General features: G+C 43.3%; 3 protein-coding genes across 3 annotated transcripts; 1 reads left to right on the top strand and 2 right to left on the bottom strand.

The window, feature by feature from the left end:
* Positions 1-4,441: 4,441 nt before the first annotated feature.
* On the bottom strand, positions 4,442-7,393 carry LOC109419666 (chromatin assembly factor 1 subunit B). The gene is made up of 4 exons (XM_019693899.3): positions 7,097-7,393; positions 6,833-7,025; positions 6,261-6,774; positions 4,442-6,152 (listed from the first exon to the last, which is right to left on the bottom strand). Exons 1-4 carry the CDS (start codon positions 7,229-7,231, stop codon positions 4,538-4,540), a joined length of 2,457 nt encoding a protein of 818 aa, XP_019549444.2. The 5' UTR covers positions 7,232-7,393; the 3' UTR covers positions 4,442-4,537.
* A 1,011-nt stretch (positions 7,394-8,404) lies between these two features.
* LOC115265144 (uncharacterized) lies at positions 8,405-11,175 on the top strand. The gene is made up of 2 exons (XM_029869394.2): positions 8,405-9,042; positions 9,299-11,175. The coding sequence occupies exons 1-2, from the start codon at positions 8,484-8,486 to the stop codon at positions 10,015-10,017; spliced, it is 1,278 nt and encodes a 425-aa protein (XP_029725254.1). The 5' UTR covers positions 8,405-8,483; the 3' UTR covers positions 10,018-11,175.
* LOC109410015 (vacuolar protein sorting-associated protein VTA1 homolog) lies at positions 10,002-11,260 on the bottom strand. Its single transcript, XM_019683555.3, has one exon. The coding sequence runs from the start codon at positions 11,133-11,135 to the stop codon at positions 10,140-10,142; it is 996 nt and encodes a 331-aa protein (XP_019539100.1). The 5' UTR covers positions 11,136-11,260; the 3' UTR covers positions 10,002-10,139.
* Between the last annotated feature and the right edge of the window lie 9,273 nt (positions 11,261-20,533).

Here is a 20,533-nt window from a genome sequence, read left to right as displayed (position 1 = left end):
TTTTCGACGAGTTTCAAGCAATCAGAGCATGTTTTTGATAATTATTATGCTAAAACCAGCCCTTTATTATAATACAATAAAATTACACTGTTTGTTTATAAAAACTCATTCTTGGTGGTGTATCTGAGTCCGGATGGTGACGTCGCCAGAAGAAAAAGTACACGATATTTTCGTTTACCGATGCGCATTTCTATAAGGAAAAAGAAACATGAAAATCAAAGTACTTACACTAATATTCTTTGTGCTTACATCACACTATTATATGCACTCGATAATTCCTTCCAATTTTGTTTTTCGCAGCCGTAAAATTATACTTTATCTGCTTAAAACTTCGAATTTTTAATTTCACTGCACACAGAATAGAATAACATGGCGTGCGTTGTAACAGTTTGACAGCTCTGCCATGATTAACAATCGTACGGTAATAAAATGACGACCATTCAGTGAAAAGTTCAAGATTGCTGACTGATCAGTAACCATGTTTACCGAACTTTTTGAGTACAGGGGAGAACATAGATGTGCTGAACATATCAGCAATTATTTTCACCGTACACAGCATATGATCTTGAAAAATAGCAGTCGCCAGTAGTTTCTGATGCAATGTTCAGTACAGGCTCGAGAAAAGCACCGAGTGTTCAGAAATTTTGTAGTTTTGACGAACTTATCCGCTAAAAAAAGTACCGAACATCGAGTTTGGGAATGAGTGTGTACTAACATCATCATTATGTGTATGAATCTCTGAATCTGTTTGATTTTGAATTAAATTCAAACCAATGTCCTCTAGGGGTCCAAAATTCAACCGTTACCCTATTGTTGATTCAGTTTTATCTTGAATTTGATGTTGTTTACGCGAAATGAATGAGTTACGAAAGAAAAAGGAATATTGTATGACGTCATGAACTATTACGGAAAGATATACATTTGGGCGCCCTGTAGAATATAACGCAGTGATAGGTAGGAACTTTTCTGTGTAGACATTTTGCGCGCCTAGAATGAAAGCTCACGAGGTAGTGTGGAGAATAGAAAACGTACAGTCCATTCAAAACGGAATAAGCAAGTGATCGACAGGCATGAATGAACATGCAACAGTCCACTAGGAAGCTTCGCGGTGTAAAGTCGTCGCGGAGACGAAAAATGTAAAGTTTTTGAATAAAGTGTTTCGTTTAATTTAACTACCTACGCGTTAATCATTCAGCGCATTTGAAATTCCTTCCGGTGAAGACCAACCCCTTAGCTATCGTTGGAACAGATGTTATACTAAATAAATGAAATGAATGGTTTACCCACTACCGAGAATCTTTATTCTGCGCCTCACAACTACAAAGCAAATGTTCCAAGGTTTCACTTTCAATATTTACATATTTACTACATAAGCGACGGATATCATTATGTAGTTGGCATTGTCGTAGCTACAGGGCGGGCCTTGGGGGCCAGGCCCCCTCCCCAGAATCCACCAGCACCACCACCAACCACCCTATCATGGTAGAATGATGAGCACAAGGATGTTGAATGTTATGTTGTGCGATGTTTATCATCAATGTCCTGCGCCGACCCTGCTTAATGTATGTATTGTTATTGTTTTGTACATTATTGTTTGATAAATAAACCGACCGCCGCGACGAGCAGACCTACTTTGTGTTGCTCCCGTGTTCTCCGCCGTTACGCTAACCGAAAGTTCCTCCCGGTCCATAGTCGGTTCCACTGGACCGCTTTGTGGACCTTTGTGCTCAGTGAATTCCAACAGGTTATGGGCCCAGTGTGGTGAAGAACCGGAAAAGTGCTCGGACAGTCGCGAAGTGAAAAATCATCCCGCGGATGATTACTTCTCTGTGGTGCCGGTCGGTGGGGGAGTGAAATTAATTACTCGACTCGGCTTGTGTTCCAACAGCTGCTGTGTGGAAGAACAGCTGACAGTGACCGGGACAGACTTTGTGTGGAAAAAGTGGTCGGCAGAAATATTTCCCGTTTGGTTGGAGCGGCGCCCAGAACGAGTTAGAAAGTGCCGGTGGCTCCTAGTGCACCATTTTGTCCCGCAGCCGAGAAGAATACTTTGTGAGATTGTGCCATTTTGACCCGCGAATCGAACGAACTGTTGCCGTAGCCGTGGTGTTCGATAGCGAAGAGACTCTGCCGGTGTACCGCCTTCGTGTGTGTTGATACGGCGGGTACGTTTTCGAGTGTTGTTGGTTGTGCCTTCGTGCGTACAGTGTGCGCCAACAGAAAACGAACAATTTCGAGATGGCTGAAAAAGTTTTTATTTCCCGTCTGGATAATAAAAATTACCAGACGTGGAAGGTGAAAATTCAGATGCTGCTGATTACTTTCGACCTGTGGCATGCGGTTTCGGAAGCGAAGCCAGCGCCAGTGACTGCGGCGTGGTCGAAAGAGGATCAAAAGGCGAAAGCCATGATCATTCTGAATGTGGAAGATAATCAGTTGCCGCTAGTGAAAGACTTGAAATCAGCGGCGGAAGTGTGGGAACGTTTAAAGAAGTACCACGAAAAGGCTACGGTGACGTCGCGAGTGTCGCTTCTGAAGAAGCTGTGTAGTCTAAACTACGAAGAAGGTGCGGACATGGAGGAGCACCTGTTCGCGATCGAGGAGTTATTCGATCGGCTTTCTTGTGCGGGGCAGAAAATCGAAGATTCGCTACAAGTGGCGATGGTGTACCGGAGTCTGCCGGAATCCTACAACGGACTGGTGACGGCCTTGGAGAGCCGTCCGGACGCCGACCAGTCGCTGGAATTCGTGAAGCAGCGGCTGATGGACGAGTACCACCGACGGGTGGAGAAGCGGCAAGAAGTGTCCGAGGAGCGCCACGACCGGGCGCTGAATGTGCGAAGCAGGAGCAACGGAAGCAGAAAACCTAGACAGCGAGTCTGCTACAACTGCCGGAAACCAGGCCACTTCCGGAGGGAGTGCCCAATGCTTGGTGAAAGTGGAAGAAAAGATCCGGAAGTGAGGAAGACGGTGGCGAAGAAGAACCCTGGAATTTGTTTCGGCGTGGGAGGTGACCGGAAACGGAACAGCTGGTACGTGGATAGTGGCTGCTCGAGCCACATGACCAGTGACCGCAATTTCTTCGTGAAGATTGACGAGAGCGTGAAGGTAAAAGTGAACTTGGCGGACGGCTCGGTGTTGAGTTCCGCCGGTGTTGGAGAAGGCTTCCTGAAGTGCGTCGATGGAGACGGAAACATGAACGAAGTCCTGGTGAAGAATGTACTCTACGTTCCGGAGCTGGACTGCGGATTGCTGTCGGTCCGGAAACTGGCACGGAAGGGACTGAAAGTTAACTTCGTGGATTCCAGGTGCCAGATTGTGAATGCTAGCGGAAGAGTAGAAGCCGTCGCGGAGCTTAGTGGTGAGCTGTATGCCCTGAAGATAGCTGGAGGAGCGGAGATCGGCAACCGCCGGAAGAATACAGCTGGGCGTCCCATTGAGGAGGAGATTCCAGAAGAATTTTATGACTGTTTTGACGAGGGACTCCGATACTAAGTGGAACTTTGTGGCTTTGTGATAGGACTTTGTGTGATACTTGACGAAGCAGAAGTGTTCGGTGCAGGAGGAGGAACTTTGTGTAGGCTGTGTTGTCCAATGTGAACTTTGAAGACTTTGTGTAATTGTTAACTTTGTGGAACTTTGTGATTGTGATGACCAACATCGAGGAGGAGTGTTGAAATATTTGGGCCAGCCTAATATATGTTGTGCGATGTTTATCATCAATGTCCTGCGCCGACCCTGCTTAATGTATGTATTGTTATTGTTTTGTACATTATTGTTTGATAAATAAACCGACCGCCGCGACGAGCAGACCTACTTTGTGTTGCTCCCGTGTTCTCCGCCGTTACGCTAACCGAAAGTTCCTCCCGGTCCATAGTCGGTTCCACTGGACCGCTTTGTGGACCTTTGTGCTCAGTGAATTCCAACAGATGTGTGGCTATTCCTGTTTCCAGTCCGATTGGGAGTCCATTATGGGTTGCCGTTCGCCGATGTCCAAGTATCCGGGTTCATTTGAGCCATTGGCTCAGAAAGGGTCAGTGTCAGCTGCTCTCAGGGGGAAAGAGCAACTGACGAAATTGCCGGGGCTGGGATCGAACCCATGACCATCTGCTTATGAAGCAAGCGTGTAGCCACTACGCTACGGGCCCCGGCTTAAGCTTAGATACGGTCCCGATAATGCCCTCGCTGTTACACTGTTATATATAAATTTGTAAGTAAAGTATGCGCATTACCACCCTGAATTCCCGTAGTGTAGCCCATAAAGTATCAAGCATTAACATTTTCATTTCAAAGAGTAAGGCAATTCAAAGCGGGTAAGAGGTTAAGGCATCTAAGTTGATTTAAGTTCTTAACGCATTTAAGTTCTTCTTAACTTCAAGTTAAGGCACGATATGCATTTTTTACATGGCTTTCGGATGCATTAACCGCCCGAAGTTTTCCATACGAACGATTATATTATGCCCTAAAAAACTAACCTTAAACAATCAGCACAAAAATGCGAAAATAAACTGCTGTGTCGTAGAGCGTCCACCACTCTCTACAACAGCTTCTTCTTCGACTTGGGTGTCGACAATGTCCGGAACTCAACCCTTCGAGGCGTTTTCGGCGTGGTGGCCGACGCCACCGGAGTCAATTGATTCTTGTCCTTATTGTCGGAATCGCTGTTTTCGGCAGCACTGCTGCCAGCGTCATCGGTTTGCTTCTTGGCATCCACCGTCGAGGGATCCTCGTCATCCGAGATGACCAGTTTGAAGTCCTCCGTTTGTTCGCTGATTCCAAGGGAACTGTGCTCGACCGACGTTGTCGCCGACGCCGTCTTGGCGACCGGTTTCGGTTGATCGATTGGCCACGTGTCGACGGCGTCCTCTTCGAAGGTTGGTTTCGGTTTGCTGGAAGACTCGGACGATTTGTCACCGGAGGTGGTCAAATTGCGCGGCTGCCGACGAACGGCAATCGGAGTGGCCGCATTTTTGTTGCCGGTTTTGGGAGTGGCATCACGATCGGTCTCCGAAGAGGAGGGAGTTACGTCCGGAGTGCGAGGATGGCGCCGCACGGCGATCGGAGTGACGGGACGATTTTTCCTCGATGGACTGTCGAATTTCTCGTCACTGCTGATGATCTTTTCCGTTTCGATGATGATCTCCTTGGCCGGCTGGATGATCTTCTCGTCTACTGGGGTGGTGTTAGAGGGAGGGATTTCCTTAATTACGACGCCTGCTTTGGGATCCGTGGACTCCAGCGAGACCAAGCGCACGGCAACGGGATTCGATTCAATCGATGGCTGTTCTTTTTCCGAACTGTTTGAGCGCGGACGTTTCCTTGATTCGTCAGTCTGGATTTCCGGCTCATTCTTGGCGTCTTCTGGAGTGTCCTTCGGTTTTCGTTTGATAGCAATCGGCTGAGCAGGCTGTGCTTCTTCGCGAGGTTTACGTCGAATCTCAATAGGCGTTGGTTTGATTGCATCCTTTGATTCTGGCTTTGACTCGTCTTTTTCTTCAGGTTCTTTCGGTTTTCTTCTAAAAGCAATCGGTTGTGCAACTTTTTCTTCTTTTTTCGGTGCTTCTGCTTCAGATTCCTTGGGTTTTCTTCTGAAGGCAATCGGTTGAGCGACTTTTTCTTCTTTCTTCGATTCTTCTGCTTGCTTCGCTTCAGGTTTCATGTTCTTACCGCTATCGTCTTTCTTACCTTCCTCCGGAACCGTTTCCATCTTCTTAACTTCCTTCTTCTCGTCATCCTTTCCGTCTTTCGACTTCTTTCGGTTCGAAGTCGCCTTCTTCGTTGGAGTTTTCTCCTTTTCCACGCCGGCCGCTTCATCCACTTCCATCACATGAATCTCTCCCAGTTCACCCTCGTTAAAGGAAATCATCGAACAAAATCCATCCGTCGAGGAAACGATCAGGATCTTTCCATCCCCGGACCAGGAAATGTCCGTCAGCCGGGTGTAGTGGATGTTCGATATCAACGCGAAGGGAGTTTTCTGCTGGGTGTCGTACAGGTACACGGAACTCTTGGTTGCCACGGCGAAAATCATCCGATATGGTAAGGGGATGATTGGCGGCTTGTTCTCCGGATGGGGGCGGAGTTTAAAGTACTGAGGGCAAAAGCGAACAGCGACCGTGTATTGATCCGGCGAGGGCAAAGTGATGGCAGGCCTAGAATTTTGAATTATGTGTATTAAAATTGATAAAAAGATGTGTAGAAGCATTTTAGATATGATTGATGATCACGGTAACAATATATCAACTTGATTTGATACTTACTGCTTCAATGAATTTCTCGTATAAATGTAAGTCGTATTCAAAGGCTTCGGAACGCCTTCAATCTCCGCCACTCCGGATGGCGTAACTATCAGGTTTCCATCCGGACTGAAGCTCAAACGCCGGAAAAACGTCTGTAAAGTATCGTCGTGGTACAGTCGAACGGTTTTGCCATGCAGAGGAGAATCCTTCGCAACCGGAAGCACACATTTGTTATTTCTGGTCAAAACCTTCTTAGTGTGTAGATCAAACACGCGGAAGTACCGATCTGTGCTAAGCGTAGCCAAGTATTGGTTCTTGGGATCCCATGCAACCCCTTGCACAAATCCCTTGTGATCGGAGTAGATGTGCATCGATTTCCCCTTGTTGATGTCCCACACCATTGCCGTGTTGTCGACCGACCCGCTGATTAGGAACATTGAGTTCGGCGACCAGGACAAATCGTACACATCCTCCATGTGTCCCCGGAGAATTTTCATAGTCAACCAAATTTCCTTATCCTGATCGTTGGTTGTATCTGCAAATGAATCACAATTATCAGCAATATTTTCATAAACCAACAACTTATGACTTACCTAAAATATTGACCACCTCGGTGTCGCTTTTCTGCTTCCAGATGAAAATGACGCTCTCGTCATCTCCGGACGCCAGCAGTTCTCCATTCGGCGACCACCGAACTGCGTTGACCGCTCGCTGATGACGAGCCAAGTCTGCCACCACATCCAACGAAATCGTCCCGCATTCGGCACTCTGAGTCATGTACCAAATCTACAAACCACAGAAACGACCCACTCGTCAATTAAATCTCCATTTTCCAGGTAAAAATCCACCAAAATTACCAAAACATGGGAGTCGGTTCCACCCGAAGCCAAACGGTAAAAGTCCCCTTTATCGCCACCCGTCTGCGGTTGAATGTCCACACTCAGAACCGGATCGCGATTATGCCACGATATTTCCGGAATCTGGCACTTCATGTTGGCGTAAGATTTGGCACTTTTCCGCGCACTTTAACTACTTAAAAATTGCGATTTAGTTGCGACACAAAAATTCAAGCGACGGTCACTTTCACGCCTCCACTTCGCAGTGAGGATGTTTTGAGCGCGTAAACTTGACGTTTCGGGAGAATGAACCGCGAAGACGAACGGGATGAACACTCTTTTGGCCAGGGCCGGTCGTCCTTGCAAGATAAAAATTCACCAGGGTGCGAAAACGTCACGTTTTCGATTCCTTCATCTTGTACTAATGTTTAGGGAACCCAAATGCATTGTCAATGGGGGAACCCAATTGATGTTGGGCTGCAAACAATCCTATTGGGTGGGAATAGGGATGTCATATAAAATTAGTGTGCTGCTCCGGCGGGTCCAGCATTAATCGTAATTATAATGCATTTTAAACAAGGTATCCCAACAGTCGAATGAAGCTCAAGTTTATTTCATGTCATTGATGGGATTTGACGCCTGTCATACGTTGGAGTTATCGAATTTTGTTCGCTAAATGAAACGTAATTATGTTGCAGTAATCAAACGTCTACTAAAATCCTGAATAAAATAAAATAAAAAAAAAAAACAGGCTCAATCCTTAATTACTCAAAAATTTTAATTTTAGGAATTTCACAAAATTAAAATTTCATTCGTACACCCCTCGTTGCATAAACATGGACTTATCCACCGATGAACCGAATTCATCGCGGTCCGAGAATTTTGACACTAGAGCGGGGCCGTTCCAATCAGAATTTAACGATTCTGATTGGGAATGGCCCCGCTCTAGTGTCAAAATTCTCGAACCGCGGTGAATTCGGTTCATCGGTGGATAAGTCCATTGAAATGATTTGACCGCAGCTCTCGGCTTGAAATCATCTAAAAAGGTTCATTAGGGTTCATTACCATCAAAAAGCTGATGAAGCAGCTGCGCTGTGACGTGACTGTGAGCTTGTTTTGTTTTCGGTTCGGTTCACTTTGCCATCAGAGCATCGTTTCGTTTGCGGTGTCGAATGCATACAAATTTTTACTGAAATATTTCAGTTTCACGCAGATTCTTTTCAATGGACTTATCCACCGATGAACCGAATTCATCGCGGTCCGAGAATTTTGACACTAGAGCGGGGCCGTTCCAATCAGAATTTAACGATTCTGATTGGGAATGGCCCCGCTCTAGTGTCAAAATTCTCGAACCGCGGTGAATTCGGTTCATCGGTGGATAAGTCCATCTTGACCGCGCGCACTCGCGATGGAACAACCGGAACGGATTGTGTGGCAAAATCTGATCAAATCCTCACCGGAGCGCAGCAGTGATGGAGAATGTTTGCCGGGCAGCGGTGGGGGCAGAAGGGCGAACGCTAGCAACAGCACCAGCAAACTCAAACGGAAAGATCAGCATCCGGTTCGGAAGGAGTTTGTTCAAACGGCGGAAAATCAGTACAGGTGTCTGCACTGCGACTGGACCACGGTGATGAATGCAACTCGAATGGTGAAGCACATTGTCGATCAGTGTCAGAATGCTCCGGCAGCGGTGCGGGAGGAAATTGCCGCCATCCAGAAGGCCACAATCGAAAAGGAGCGGAACTCGGTGTATGTGGCGGAGAATAAAAAGGACATTCACGGATTGTTTCGAGCGGTGGACAACAAGAGGACTTGCATATTCTGCAAGTGGACCACGGTGAGGAATTTGACACGGATGAGATCCCATATAGTGTCCCAGTGTACGGAGATTCCGATGAAGTTGAAGTCACTCTTCATAAAGAAGGATCAATTTCCGGACGAGCCCACAGAGGTGGTTCAGAATCAAGGTGAGGATATTTTTCATAGCAGGAAAGAGGACGAGGGAATTCAGCACTACTGTCATTTATTTGTCACAGATTACATCATCCTCAGGAATCATTCTCCGAAAATCATACTCCTTAAGTAAAATCAATTTTGTATGTGCCTTTCCTTGACCTGAAATAAGGTATCACTGCCAACAGGGTATCGTAGTGTTAATAAATAAATTACAAAATTACAAATTACTGCTATCATCATCACATATTATTGTCTATATTTTCACAGGTGAATCATATCAAGTTTATGCCGTTGATGAAAGCCAATGGGACGACAATACACTTGATCCTGCAGATTACGATGGCGGAATTAATGAGGTGAGCGAAGAAAATGAACACCAGGAAGCGGACGATCAACAGTTGGGAGGCAGCTACTTGGAAATCGAAGAATTGGAAGAGAGGAACTGCAACTATTGTGGCAAAGCTATTAGCTACGATGGCACAGAAGAAGATACAGACAACGAAATTTTCTGCTCGAATCTATGTCTCCAGCGTATGGACAAAACCCGGCAATTGACCGAGCAGGTGAACCAAGTAAAGGAGGCCAAGCGAATGGCTACTAGAAAAAGGCCCATCAACGATCCGGTCGAACCAGAAGACCAAATACCCACGAAAGAATTCAAACTTGTACTGCTCTCGCCGAAAACAAGCCCCAAGGTGAAGCCCACTACTTCGCTTCCCGTCCAAACCATCAAGACTGAGAAAGAAGGGCGAACCTCGACCACCATGGTTGAAATTGTCAATTACACCATTGAACACGAAGATGCCTCGTCACTTTCGGACACAACGTCATTACCCAGAACTCCGGCGAGAGTAGTACAGAAATCTCCAGCCAAACCAGCGAAAGATCCTCACAAAACCCCGACAACACCTGTTCCAGTAGAAAAACGGCCGCAGCCCCCACTGGTTGTACGATCGCTAGCAAAGGAAACTCAGGTGAGTAAATAATCTTTATTGAAAGCCCAAAAAGCGTTGCGTATGAACATTCTTGCATTCCTAAATACTAACATTTATAATAACGGCGAATGACGAGAATCTGCTATATGCGTCAATCAAAAAACTCAATATCCTTAACTATCTTGACCAGTTTGCAGCAATCGTAGCGCCTTCTGCAGATTATCGATTGCCGTCTTAACGTCCTCGTAGTTAAGTGCACTTCCTGCCCATTTGCAATACTTCTGGGCTTTAGTCAACTGATCCGACGTCAACTGCACTCCGGTGGCGACATTCACAACCGGTTCCGGAACATCACTGGTCGCCGCTGGGCCCGTGTATGGCTGGAATCCTCCCGGTGGTTTCTCCGGTTCACTTGGTGGCGTTGGTGCTTTCACATTGCTGAAAGGATCGTTGGTAACGAAATTGGTCGGCCCAGAAGGCGGACCGGATGGAATCTGTGCCGGTGGTTGTTCTCCTCCTTGTCCTGGTTGTGGCCAACTTTGGAATCCCATCGTCGGATAGGGTGCCTGCGGTTGAGTATTACTCGGACCAGCCATCGGCTCATCACTTCGTCCGGAAGGTCCCGGTCCCAGCCCGGCCAGTTCATTGTCCAGCTCGGTATCCTCGTCGGTCTTCATCGGGCCAGGAACCGGAGTTTCTCCATTCTTCAAACAGTTATGTATGTAGGACGCCTTCCACTTCGCGTACTTCCTATTCTGGGTAACTTCTTCCGTCAGCTCTCCGAATGTTTGCATCACATCGTACAGCATCCCAGCCGTATAGAAAGCCTTCACAACATTCTTCCCGAAATTACCCGCCCGATCCTGCTTGTCCGCGTACAAAAACAACCTCAGCGCGTAGTTTTCCAGATAGGCTTGCGCGGCCACTTCGTGCAAGATACAATCGTTATCAGCATTAGCTTTCTTTGTCGTCTCCAGCCAATCCATAACGTAAATCAAAAACTTCCGTTCCTCCGCTCCCTGACTATTGATTTTCATTCCCAGCTGTAGGGCGTACAGTCGACACCAGTAGCTGACGATCGGATCGCGGCTGTCATGCTCCTGGGCCGTCTTCAGGTAGTGTCCGATTGCTTTCAACGATGCGGGTACTTCCGGTAGGTTGGAGGCCATCGTTTTCCGTAATTCTGGAATCAGCAATCAGCGGTGGAAACTATTTTGAAAAATTCTCCGAACTGCGGAAAATCACAACAATGACTAATCTGCGCGACTAATCGAATTTTAACGTTTACGCGATTTCAAGCATAATTTTTCAAATCGACGTATCTAAGTTTTTCACTGATCTGAGTAAATTCATGGTCAATGTTGACGACCATTTCACTAAAATAGTTTTTTTTTAAAAGACTTTTCATAAGTTTTTTCGTGCTTAACATCACCAAAGATATAGCACGCACTAGGTAAGAAACAAAACCTACTCATTCCATATCATTTTCACAATGAATTTTGACAAAAATACACATACACCGGGTTGGTTCGAGATACGTCATGCCAGATACGTCGCTTTTGTATGGTGCCAGTTTGGTGTATCTGTTACTTTTGATTTTGGCTAGATACGTCGTTTGGTTTTCTCATATATCAAAACGGTGTATCTATCAGTAAAGTTGTAAACATCAAAATAGTTAGATACGTCGTTTTGAACAATATACTTAGTTAAACAAATTAAGCAATAAATCATCAAACAGTGATATGGGTTCTTCAATTTGCTTTATGAATCATGCATGCAGCAGTTAACCCGGATTTGTTAACATTCTCGAGTTACGTCGGATTGAAAAGTTATGCTTGATTTTATTTTTGGTGAGTGAACTGAATGAACTTATAACTTTGTTGCCGATCGATTTCAAGGGGCGTTTCCATGCGTTCTAGTGGTTCTAGTAAAGTAACGACTAACTATAACTAACTTTAATAGACTTGGATTGCGGTTAATGGGCCTTTTCATTTGACGTCTTAAATCAGCTGATTGTTCGGGCGTTTGACAGGTCTTCTATGAAGATGACACGTTCTTGTTAGCAGCTGTTGTTCAAGCTTTGTAAACAAATGCATGCACGGATCTGTCATATGAAAAGGCCTATCAGACTAAGAATCATGATCTGCAGACTTTCAAGGCGAAATGGAAGTGCCCGAAAATCGTATTAAATTTTCTGTCATTTCCAACAGCTTTTCGCCTTCTATCTCTTAATCCAGGCGAAAACAGCAGATTTTGTTATACAACATAGGAGGATGGTAGCGAGAAAACAATAGGGCAGTGCATGAAATTATCTCCTTCTCTTTCACTCTTACAGACATTTTGTAAACAACAAGGCCACGAAACGTCAAAATCCCATACAAAATCAAAACAGTGCGGTGCCCTATTGCTTGCTTTCAGTCCTGAGCACCCACGGTGCACATTGGAGTAAATCATTTCGAAACCTGATCATAAGTGGAAAAACTCAAAATGAATCAATTGGGTTTTTAAATTAAGAAAAGATCAATGCTGGAGCTCGATTTGAATAGGTCGTATGTGCTTTTGTCGATTAAAAATTCGATCGGTTGGATTCGCTTATTATAGCGAAAACCGTTGAAATTGAGCAAAGTTGATACATACAGCAGAATCCTCACAACACAGGTTTTCTGTTCCATCATTAAAAGTTTGCAAAATATCTGCCATATTGCTACAATGACTAAAATAAACTAATCGAATTTTATATCGACAAAAGCACATACGACCTATTCAAATCGAGCTCCAGAATGATTTTATATTTCTAAACGAAAGAGTACCTTTTTCTGAACCACTACGATTTTTTTCAGATTTTTAGAACCTTATTTTGATTCTTAAAATCAATTTCGAAGAGATTTTTTCAAATCACCATTTGACAGCTGGGCTACTGTTTGACAGCGCCCAGTACAAAATCCAACGAGGGGTGATTCTTCAAATCGCTCGCATACAAACTTCAAATTGATTTTGAAATAGGTTCTCGGGCATCAAAATTCATGAAAATTTGGATTTCGGGTCAGTTTGGCATGCAGATTCAGAATATGAAATAATCTCAATACCGCTAAAGAAGCCAATTGGGTTTTCCGTTGTGTTTTGGCCAAGTGTAGTTTTCATGTAGGGTGGGGCGGGGCAAAATGGGTCACCTAAGGATGGATCACCATAACTTTGTAAATACAAATCGTATTGGTTTGTATTCGTCCGCTACTCTTTAATATACTACCCAAGTAACCACGAAGCCGTATATAAGTGCACCAATTTTGCCATATATTGATAATTAAAATTGTGAATATAATGCTGCATTACTTTAAACACCTCATTAAAGTAATATTAAAGTCGAAAAGGGCCCCACTAAAATCCAATTAGTGCCACATATTGCAGCACGCTGACAGCCATTGCTAAAGTAACATAAATGCATGTGCTGTACATTTGCATTTGCACATGCTTGATACGTGCAACTAGAAACACCAAAACAAAAATCTATTTTTAGCACCGGTTTCGTTATCGACGGTACTGATGCCCACGTGAATGTTTTGACCATTATTTTTTGTCGCCGGGTCGGGAGTCGAACCAGAAGTGTTGAAGACCGCTAGATGAGTTCCATACGCGCTGGTGCCTTGGACCGTTTCTGCTGCAGTGATAACAACAGATATTTCATTAACTTAAAGGGATCTGTTCTTCTGTCTCAATCATTGCAGTAGAGGGCAAAAAGACTATTTCATATGTAATAGAATACAGTAATTTATCACAATCTGATAAATTACTGATAAATACATAATGCATTTTCGAAGATATTTAATCAATATAAGAAAATTAAAAGCACGATTAAAACACCCTTCGCTTCGCATACTGCTCATATGCTAATTGTGGTTTCCATCATTATTGGCATGTGATAGCAGCCTACAGAAAAGAGAAAAGGTCATCTTTAAAAAGATTTTGCTGTCGTCGATCGGTGGCTCAACCGGGGATTAAGTTGACCGGGAGTCGAACCAGAAACGTTGAAGACCGCTTGAGTTGACCGTAAAGTTGTTCAATCTTCTTGATTTAATTTGTTTACCATTAGAGTCAAGCTTTTATAATTGTATTGTTAGAGCAAACTTTGCTAGTTTGTGCATTGCATTTGTTCAGTTTTTGCAGTGTTGAATTATTGAAGTATCTTATATCACCATTTAATGAACCCTAATGTAAAGAAAAATGCAATGCATCATTACATTGATAATGCCAATCTAAAGGATTATTGCATGACAAGTGTGGAATTACTGCATTTCGCATTGCAAAGGTTGATATTCAGTCTAATTCGTGCAATGATATAATGCTTGTGGTTACTTGGGTAGTTAGCTATGCTAAAAGTCGATAAAAAGTTCATTAAATACAAAATATGATGTTAAACAAGCAGTTTTAAAAAGTGATCGATTTTGCGCCGTGAAAAAAGTGCGGGGCAAGATGGGTTACCTTTCAAGTAATTCACATTTCCTCAACGAAAAACGTCAAAATAGGGTATTGGTTCCCTTATTCAGCAGGTGGATCCCGTTTTCATTCTACGAAAAACAAAGGATTGAAACACTGTTTCTTTTGTTTTTTGTTTTTATATTTTTTGTTAGAAGTGAGCATGCATGAAAACAAAAAGATCGGAATCAATCGGTGCCGTATTCGTTTGTTTTCGAATAGGATGAATATGGGAGCGTAAGATTACTGATGGCACACATACCCTATAAGATTTGTTCCGCATTCATATATGCTCCATATCCATACTGAGTAAACAAGAGCTACTACTAAACATTTTATAAATTTATTTGGAATATAAAAAACTTTACGATTCGAGTGGTTCTAAGGCGACTTGTAAATCGATGTTTTCACTAAAAAATTATCATAATTTTATGTTATAATTTTGAGCGTTCATTCCGCTTGGTTGAAGTCGTTTATGAGATAGCCTTGTAAAAAAAATAATTACCTTTTGAGTGCTCCAAAAATACGTTCAAAATTAAAGGTGACCCATCTTGCCCCGAGGCCGTTTATATGGAGATTATATGGAATGTATCGCATAAGAAAAATGGCAAAAAACCATTTTATTTTTTATTTCCAATGAGAGTGAATAATTTTTCAATCAATGCCCCAAGCTTTTGTATATTCATGCTGGTCATCTAATAAAATTATTAACATAATCAAAACATGAGTAATGCGCCCGAAAAGGGCACTGACCCATCTTGCCCCGCGACCCATCTTGCCCCACCCCACCCTAATTGGCTTCTTTAACGGTGTTGAGATAATTCGATATTCTGAATCTGCATGTCAAACTGAGCCGAAATCCGAATCGAAATGAATTTTGGAGGCCGGGAACCTATTTGAAAATCAATTTGAAGTTTGTATGGGAGCGATTTGTCGAATCACCCCTCGTCGCAGTTTGTACTGGGCAGAGCTGTCAAACAGTTGTCCAGCTGTCAAAAGGTGATTCCAAAAAATCTGTTTTGAAATTGATTTTAGGTACCAAAATAAGGTTCTAAAAATCTAAAAAAAAAATCAGTGACTCAGAAAAAGGTGCTCTTTCGTATTAAATAAAAAAATCAATACATTTTTAAAAATTTAAAAACCCAGTTGGGTTGTTTAGGGAATAAAATATTACTATTTTCTATAGCCTAATCGAAAGAGCTCATTTTTCTGAGTATAATGTGATTGTATTGGATTTCAATACCTTTGTTTTGATGGTTAAATTAACAAAACAGTTTTAATTTTCGTGGATAGAATGACAGTTCAATCGTTAAAATGACAGTTCGACCCGAACAAAAAAATTCCCCATACAAACTTTAAATGCATTTTAAAAATAGTTCCCGGACTCCAAAAATTATGAAATTTTGGATTTCGACTAATTTTTGGGCGGAGAATCTGATTATGAAATAATCTGGATACCCCTAAAGAACCCAATTGGCTTCTTTAGCGTTGTTGAGATAATTCCATATTCTGAATCTGCATGCCAAACAGAGCCGAAATCCAAATTTACATGAATTTTTGTGCCCGGGAACCTGTTTAAAAATCAATTTGAAATTTGTATGGGAGCGATTTGTCGAATCACCCCTCGTCGCATTTTGTACTGGGTGGAGCTGTCAAACAGTTACCCAGCTGTCAAAAGGTGATTTTGAAAAATCTCTTTAAAATTAATTTTAAGTACCAAAATAACGTTTTAAAAATCTGCAAAAAAATCATAGTGGCTCAGAAAAAGGTGCTCTTTCGTATAAAATCAAAAAATCGATACATTTTTCTTAATTTAAAAACCCAATTGACCAATCCAAATTCCTATGTGGTATTGTCGTCGTGGTTGAAACCCGAAGTTTCCCCACACCCGACAATTGAATTTTCTCAAAATCTGAACATGAAACCTAACGTCGGACATAGCATAGATTGAACATCAAGATATAAATGTCAGGAACAAATCAGTACGATTTTATGACGCCATTCGCTCCTCCACTTTTCCCCCACAATATTCGCCTGTGCTGATTTCGCTTTAAGCGACGCCTTGATTTGTTTCGCCCCGTCATCAAAGCAAACAATTTATCAAGCTCGTCATCTAGGTTACCATGCTTTGTTTATAGTTTTTTTTTCAAACTGGAAAAAAATTTTGGACGTCAACTTGATCTGGAGACAATGCCAGATTTGCTGCTCAATTTTACTGAATAAATGCTAGTATTCCCATTCGTGGCCAGTACCAAACTCGGTCATGCTCCTGGACATCGATTCAATGCCCCTAACACGTAACGTAGTTCGGTTCTTATGGGTCAAAGTTCCTCCGAGCTATGCCTAGTCAAACCACTGATCGCTACTGGCCTAATGTATCGATAATAGCCCTCTATCTCCCAGACTCGGTGTGAGCCCGGTCTCTTTCATCAGATTCTTAGAATCCAGTGTAACTCCTGGAGACATACGTTTCCGGGAAAAAAAAAACTAAATATTTTCAATAAAGTATGGGTAGATCTAAGTCTCTCTATTCACTTATCCGTGCGCGGTAATGGCGGCAGTGGGTACAAGGAAGTGGTTTGGATTTTGACATTTCTTGGGGGGGGGGGAATAGAAACGGTTCCATTCCACTCACTACCCCTTTGCGTGCCTCTGGAGCCGACATATTGATACCTGGACCCCTTTGCGTATCTCTAGAGGACGCCAACTGTTTGCGCTCCCCAAGAAACGTCGGTGGGCGGCCATAGTCCACTTAGAAACAGGCGAGCGTGTAGATCGGATGTGCTTGAGTAATAGTGGAGTGTTTGGAACAATTTATTGTGCCAGAGTTAACCAGCATTCAGGACCTTTTTTTCGGTTTCTTTAAAAACCAGCCTTCCGATTGACGTGTACGAGAACCGCCAGTGCACGCAACGATTTAGGCTTCCGTAAGGTGCCCAAATCTAACAGCAAAGGAATGCCATTGTTCCTCTGACTTCGGCCATAGCCACCAAGGAGGACAAAGCTCTCGGGCAAAGACCCTAAATTCCAAGGAGAGATTCCCTTCTCGGTCTGACAGAGGGCGGCCTTTCCGTCGTCGACCGACTACGCTTGAAGGAAGCGCCTATAGTCCGGAACCGTCTCCACAAACCGCCATTGCGGTCATTCTCCAAGCGCCATTGTACGTTCTAGACGTCGCAGGTCAACGGTAGCTGTTCCGCCATCTTGCCGAGGGGCGACATCGAGGCCAGCCATCGCTGGAACATAGGTCCCGTCGCGAGCGCTCGCAGATTTGCAGTGCATCAAGGTACGTGCCGTGAACCAGTGATAGACCACAGAACAACAATACACCGTAAATTTCGAACCGCTTTACTGTAGTTCATTTGAATCTTTGAGCGCCCTTATAGCCCCTCCGGTTGCCCGGTAGCGCGCCGACCCTGTGACTACGTTCGCGTCTCGCGGTGCTGCGTTGTTGTCGAGCAGAATATTAGTTTCAGTATCCTAAAAATAAATCTATTAATATAGATATTTTTAATGAAGTTTCAAAATTGAAGATACCTACCTGTTGTGGATGACATTTTGAACGAACGAATGTAGTACATGGTTGTTGTTGTTGACAGTGAAATGCGTGAAACGCGCCGCCTTCTTGTGGTCGTTCAATAATGATGTACGGGGGGAATGGGGCTGTTGAAATTTGACGAAACTGGCGTCACGGACGAATTGCCAGTTGCATATTGATTGTTGGACATAGTGCGCTGGATAGCGGACCTGGCCCTCTATCCAGCGCACTGTGCCCGACGCACGTCCGTCACACGGTTTAGGAGAGAAATCGATTTTCGCGTGTCAAAAATTCCGATTTTCAACTGCACGAACAATAGTGGTTTGTGTTCAGATTTTCCATGTTAAGGTGAAACATCAAGACATCCCATTGCAACTTTGCATATAAACTTTAGAGGCACAAATCTGACGAATGAAGCATCAAACCAAGCCACACTTGTTTATCCTGGCTTTGCTCACTTGCAAAATGAGGCAGCTATTCCAAATCGAGCGCATTTGTTTACTAGTTTTCAAGATTGATGCTCTTGAAAACGTGAGTAGGGGACCCAGTCGGCCATTGTGGCAGCCATGTTTGTGTTCTCTGAAGCTTCTGCTTAATCTATCTGTAAGAACTCTGTAAAATATTTTGTTCTCACGTATATGGATGATAGGCTTGCAGTAGGTTTCGTGAGACTTTTTTTGGACAACTCAATATCAGGTACAGACTGGTGGTATTCGTATCATGGTGCAAGCTGTCAAGAAAATTATTACAAGCCTATCTTGATTGCAGACAATTTTGGAGTCCGGGAACTATTTTTAAAATGCATTTTAAGTTTGTATGGGAAAATTGTTTTGTTCGGGTTCTATCCACGAAAATTAAAACTGTTTTGTTAATTTAACCATCAAAACAAAGGTATTGAAATCCAATAAAATCACGGTATACTCAGAAAAATGAGCTCTTTCGATTAGGCTATAGTCCATTTTACGAGCCGATTTTATGAATGAATTTTGACAGGAGGTAGCGTCAAATAACCCGTGAAAACAAGGGGACGGCATCCTATTTTTTCTCTATGGAGTTTGACAGGTTGGATTGTGCCTCCTTACGTGGAGCATAAATTTATACTTGTTGCGATTAACTTTTACACGTGCTTTTACAAAGCGTCTGATTTTATTGAAAGCTAATTACAAACTCAGAATTACAGAGTGAAAATTCCGTTGCTATGGATACCACAGAACCACATGGCTACTTTGATAGGAAATACAATTCAAATTCAAATATGCTATAATATTTATGGCTGGTTGTGGTATCTGCTTAATATTATGGTTAGGTAACATCTCCCTCCTAAGAGAGAACGAAGTCTTGAAGATGTCGTGGAAGCCTGATAGTTCTGGTTGGTCTCGGTACCAACGGTGTAGAACTGCTGGAAGGTCCAGGTCGGCTGACGGATTCATTTCGCTCATCAGGAAGGTCAGGTAGCTCTTGTGCTGACAAGAACGACGAATCTTCCGCAACCAGTGGTGCTAGCGGTTCCACGGGTGGCATTGCATTTGGTGTGATTCCAAAATCGTCCAACAAAACAAATAACGGTAGCTCAATTTCCGCTTCTTCTTGTTTTCCAGAATCGTTGCTTCGGATTTGATCAATGTGCGACCGAATCAGTCGCTTTCGTCCAGAGGGTGCGTCGAGAAGTACGTTGTAGTGTACATTCCCAATCGCCTCGATCACAACTCCGGACTGCCACTTCCAGCTGGTGTTGTTCCTGTGAACCTTCGCAAGAACAGTTGCTCCAGCAGAAAATCGTCGCGTTCGGGAAGGTCCGGCTGCTGCCGGTGGATGTGGAATTGAAACAGAAGGCTTGAGTAGATCCAACGTAGTCCGCATTCGTCTGCCATTCAGGATCTCGGAAGGTGATTTACCCTCGACAGGGTGTCTACTACCTGGAAAAACCTGGAAAACCTGGAATTATCAGGGAATTTTACTCGACCTGGAAAAATCCTGGAATTCTCAGGGAATTTTGGTGACAATCAGGGAATTTCTGTGTTTGCCATTTCAATACAAATTTTCATTTAGAAATGCCTCAAAGCGAATAAAAATTTCGGCCGCGCCGCTATTAACTACCCGCTTGTTACATATTATTTATCAGATATTCATTACCCTTAAGGGTCAATTTACGTTGAAACTAGCTTGTACTTTTTCGACAGCAATCTTCTTTTGTTATACCTATTTCGGAAAACTGAGCCGACATGCTTTTATTGTAAGAATTTCGAATTCTCAAATCTTAAATTCTTCAATCTATTGCAGCGCTAAATATTGGCATAGTGACTTACAGGGGATACTCAAAATAACTGGGACAGGTAAAATTTTCACATTTCAAAAAATGTTCAACCCGCCGTAACTTTTTCAAAAAGGCATCAAATATTCTCAAATTTTGACTGTAAGTTCATCAACTAGTTGTGTATCAGTGGCTTAAATTTGGAAAAGATCGGGCCATTCTACACGAAGTTATTAAGATTCTAGAAAAAGGTATAATTATCTGATAGCCACCCGGATAAAAATGAACAATTAAAGCTATGGGAAAAA

Source organism: Aedes albopictus, chromosome 2, assembly GCF_035046485.1.
Source record: "Aedes albopictus strain Foshan chromosome 2, AalbF5, whole genome shotgun sequence".
Classification (NCBI taxonomy): domain Eukaryota; kingdom Metazoa; phylum Arthropoda; class Insecta; order Diptera; family Culicidae; genus Aedes; species Aedes albopictus.
This window is presented reverse-complemented; position numbering and strand designations above follow the sequence as displayed.